At 43.9% G+C, this 3,172-nt stretch overlaps 1 protein-coding gene across 1 annotated transcript; it reads left to right on the top strand.

Moving 5' to 3' along the window:
• Window positions 1–658: 658 nt before the first annotated feature.
• Window positions 659–2,358, top strand: LOC107470702 (uncharacterized). Its single transcript, XM_016090112.1, has 2 exons — window positions 659–1,369; window positions 1,480–2,358. Exons 1-2 carry the CDS (start codon window positions 659–661, stop codon window positions 2,356–2,358), a joined length of 1,590 nt encoding a protein of 529 aa, XP_015945598.1.
• Window positions 2,359–3,172: the final 814 nt, after the last annotated feature.

Raw genomic sequence — 3,172 nt, 5'->3', positions numbered from 1 at the left:
AAATAAAAATAAAAACCAATCAAAATTACTAAAAATGATAGTTTTATATCAAGAAAAAAAAAACAAGAATAAATAGTATCTAATTAATATAATAGACAATTAGTAAAACATAATTACGAACATAAAATTAGGAGTTTGTTTGAATATCATTAAGTTAATCTTTTTTTTATTTTTTAGTGTATTTAACAAAATTTTAGTAGTAAAAATAAAAATACTAAAAAAATAAAAACATCTTATTTTAAAAGTTATAATTTATATTTTTATTAAAAAATTCATCCAAACAAATTCAAAAATATTTTAATATTTCATTTTAGTTTACAGGAAACAGGTCATTTTTTTAAGGGCAAAGTACGTAAATAAATAAATTGATCAAACCCTTTACCCAAATACACAAAACTGATATTCCTTACCTGATTGTGCAATTTGACACTTCTATGTAAACCGTGGGAAGCTACCACGGTTTACAATTTTAACATAAACCGTGGCAACTACCACGGTTTATGAAGGAAGAATGTTTAACATAAACCGTGGCAAGCTCCCACGGTTTATGAAGGAAAAAATTTGATAGTAAACCCTTGTAGGTTACAACGGTTTAGGAACACCAAAATTCTATATATATGTGGGTGACATTCTACTTGCACAAGAGATCATTCTCACAATGGCAAGTGAGGAAGAGAGTGTTCTTGCTTTAGTGCATTACTCTGGGAAAATTAAAAAAAGCAAAAGCCATGGTGTGAAGTTCACAGACAAAGAACCATTGAGTGTGTTCATCAGTTCGTCAAGCACTTTGTCAGATCTAAAGAACAGCATCTTGCAGAAGCTTGGCGTCTTTGGTACGAAGTGGGTGAAGAAGCTATTCTACAAGATTCCCATCGCAGTTGTCTCGACGGGTGTTCATTATGATACCTTTGTGCTAGCGGCTGATGAAAATATTAGGGTTCTGTTGCATTGTGTTAGGAGTTTTCCAGAGATCCGAATTCACGAGTTGTTTGCGAAGTTGGAGGTTGGTGTCGATAGTTCTGGGGCATCAGCTCCATTTCAGAGCTCGACTGCCGCGGGAGGTGCATCTAGTTCGATGCCTGCGGTCAGACCGTATCTTCCGCCGGTGGATTCCCCTACGTTCGCGGCTGATTTAGAGCGAACGGTGATTGTTGGTTCTGTACAGTTGGAGAATGAAGGAATATTTGAGCAGCCTGATGTCGTTGGCACCGGTGGTGGCCACTTACCTTATATGGAAGGCTTTGGTGAACCTGATAAAGTAGAGAATGCAATGTGTGACGATGACTCTGACCAGGAGCCTGTCGATATCATCGGGGACAACGACGATGACACAGGTGCCAATCCACATGCACAGCATGGGCCTCTTCAAGTTCTGCTTCTCAACAGTACCCTCCACACTTCTCCACACTAAAATTGGAGGTTCTTGGTCATCAGGAGGACGGTGGTAACACGGTTGGGGGCTCTTCTACAAAATTTTAGATTGGGCAATCTTTTCAGAATAAAGATGAGGCTGTGCTGAGTGTGAAGGACTATAGCATCCGGCGAGATGTTGAGTACAGAGTCATCGAATCAGATCATCTGAAGTATCATGGAAAATGCAAGCAATTCGGCAAGGGTTGTACTTGGTTGATTCGCGTTGCGCTGCGTGCACGAAAGGGCACTTGGGAGGTTAGGAGGTACAACGGGCCACACACATGCTTGGCAACCTTTATTTCCAGTGATCACCGTCAGCTGGATTACCACGTTATCTGTGCGAGGATTCTTCCGTTGGTTAGGGCAGATGCTGTAGTTACGGTAAAGGTACTACAACAAGCTACAGAAGTCGATTATGGTTTCAGACCTAGTTACAGGAAGGTTTGGATGGCGAAGCAGAAGGCAGTGGCACAAATATATGGAGATTGGGAAGAGTCATACGCGGAGTTGCCACGTTGGATGCTAGGAGTACAGTCAACAATGGCCGGAACAATAACCGTGTTGAAGACCTCTCCTGTTCGGCTTCGTGGTGAGGTTGATGAGTTGACGGTGTACTTTCACCGATTATTCTGGACATTCCCACCCTGTATCGAGGCATTCCGTCATTGCAAGCCCCTCGTCAGTATTGACGGTACCCACTTGTATGGCAAGTATGGAGGGACATTGCTGTTGGCGATTGCGCAGGATGGGAACTCCAACATCCTCCCCATTGCATTCGCCTTTGTGGAAGGAGAAAATGCAGAGTCATGGTCATTCTTCTTGTTTAACCTACGAGAGCATGTGACTCCTCAGGAGGGTATCCTTGTAATCTCTGACAGGCATAACGGGATCAAGGCAGCGCTTGAGGCACCTGAGACTGGGTGGCTGCCGCCTCGTGCTTTCTGAGCGTACTGTATTCGGCATGTGGCAGCGAATTTTGCCCTAACTTTCAAAGGTAAAGATTCAAGGAGGATGTTAGTGAATGCTACCTACGCAAAGACTGAAGCAGAGTTTTATTACTGGTTTGACATCATGCGGACTGAGAATCCAGCAATGTGTGAATGGGCCAATCGGATGGAGTACGACAAATGGACCCAACATGAGGATAGTGGTAGACGGTTCGAGCACATGACAACCAACATCAGTGAATGTGTGAACTTGGTGCTAAAGGGAACTCGAAACCTCCCGGTCACATCGTTGGTTCAGTCAACTTACGAGAGGCTTGCTCAGCATTTTGTGGTACGGGGACAAACAGCAGAGGCACAACTCGGATCTAGTAATGAATTTTGCCAGGCATTGGCCAAGGCAATTAATCGGAATCTAAGAGACTCAAGGTGCTTCACTGTCACGTTATACGACAGGCATCAATCGGAGTACACCGTGGCCGAGACAACACCAACCGGGCGCTTCTCGCTGGGTAGCTATAGAGTTTCCCTTAAAGATCACAGATGCGACTGTGGCCACTTTCAGTCGCTGCATTATCCTTGTTGCCACGCCATTGCATGTTGCGCCTACTCCCGCCTTAATTGGGCGTCATATGTTCACGAGGTCTATCGTATGAGTGAAGTTTTCAACGTTTACAAGCAGGGTTTTGTTCCGCCTATCCCGGAAGGCCTATGGCCTCCATATGCTGGGCCAACCATCATTCCTGACCCTAACATGAGGCGTGCAAAGGAAGGTCGTCCAAGGGCAACCAGGATCCGTGGTAGTATGGATCAGT

This window comes from Arachis duranensis, chromosome 10, assembly GCF_000817695.3.
Source record: "Arachis duranensis cultivar V14167 chromosome 10, aradu.V14167.gnm2.J7QH, whole genome shotgun sequence".
Lineage (NCBI taxonomy): Eukaryota > Viridiplantae > Streptophyta > Magnoliopsida > Fabales > Fabaceae > Arachis > Arachis duranensis.
The sequence above is the reverse complement of the archived record's forward strand: the minus strand, read 5'-3'. Positions and strand labels throughout refer to the sequence as shown.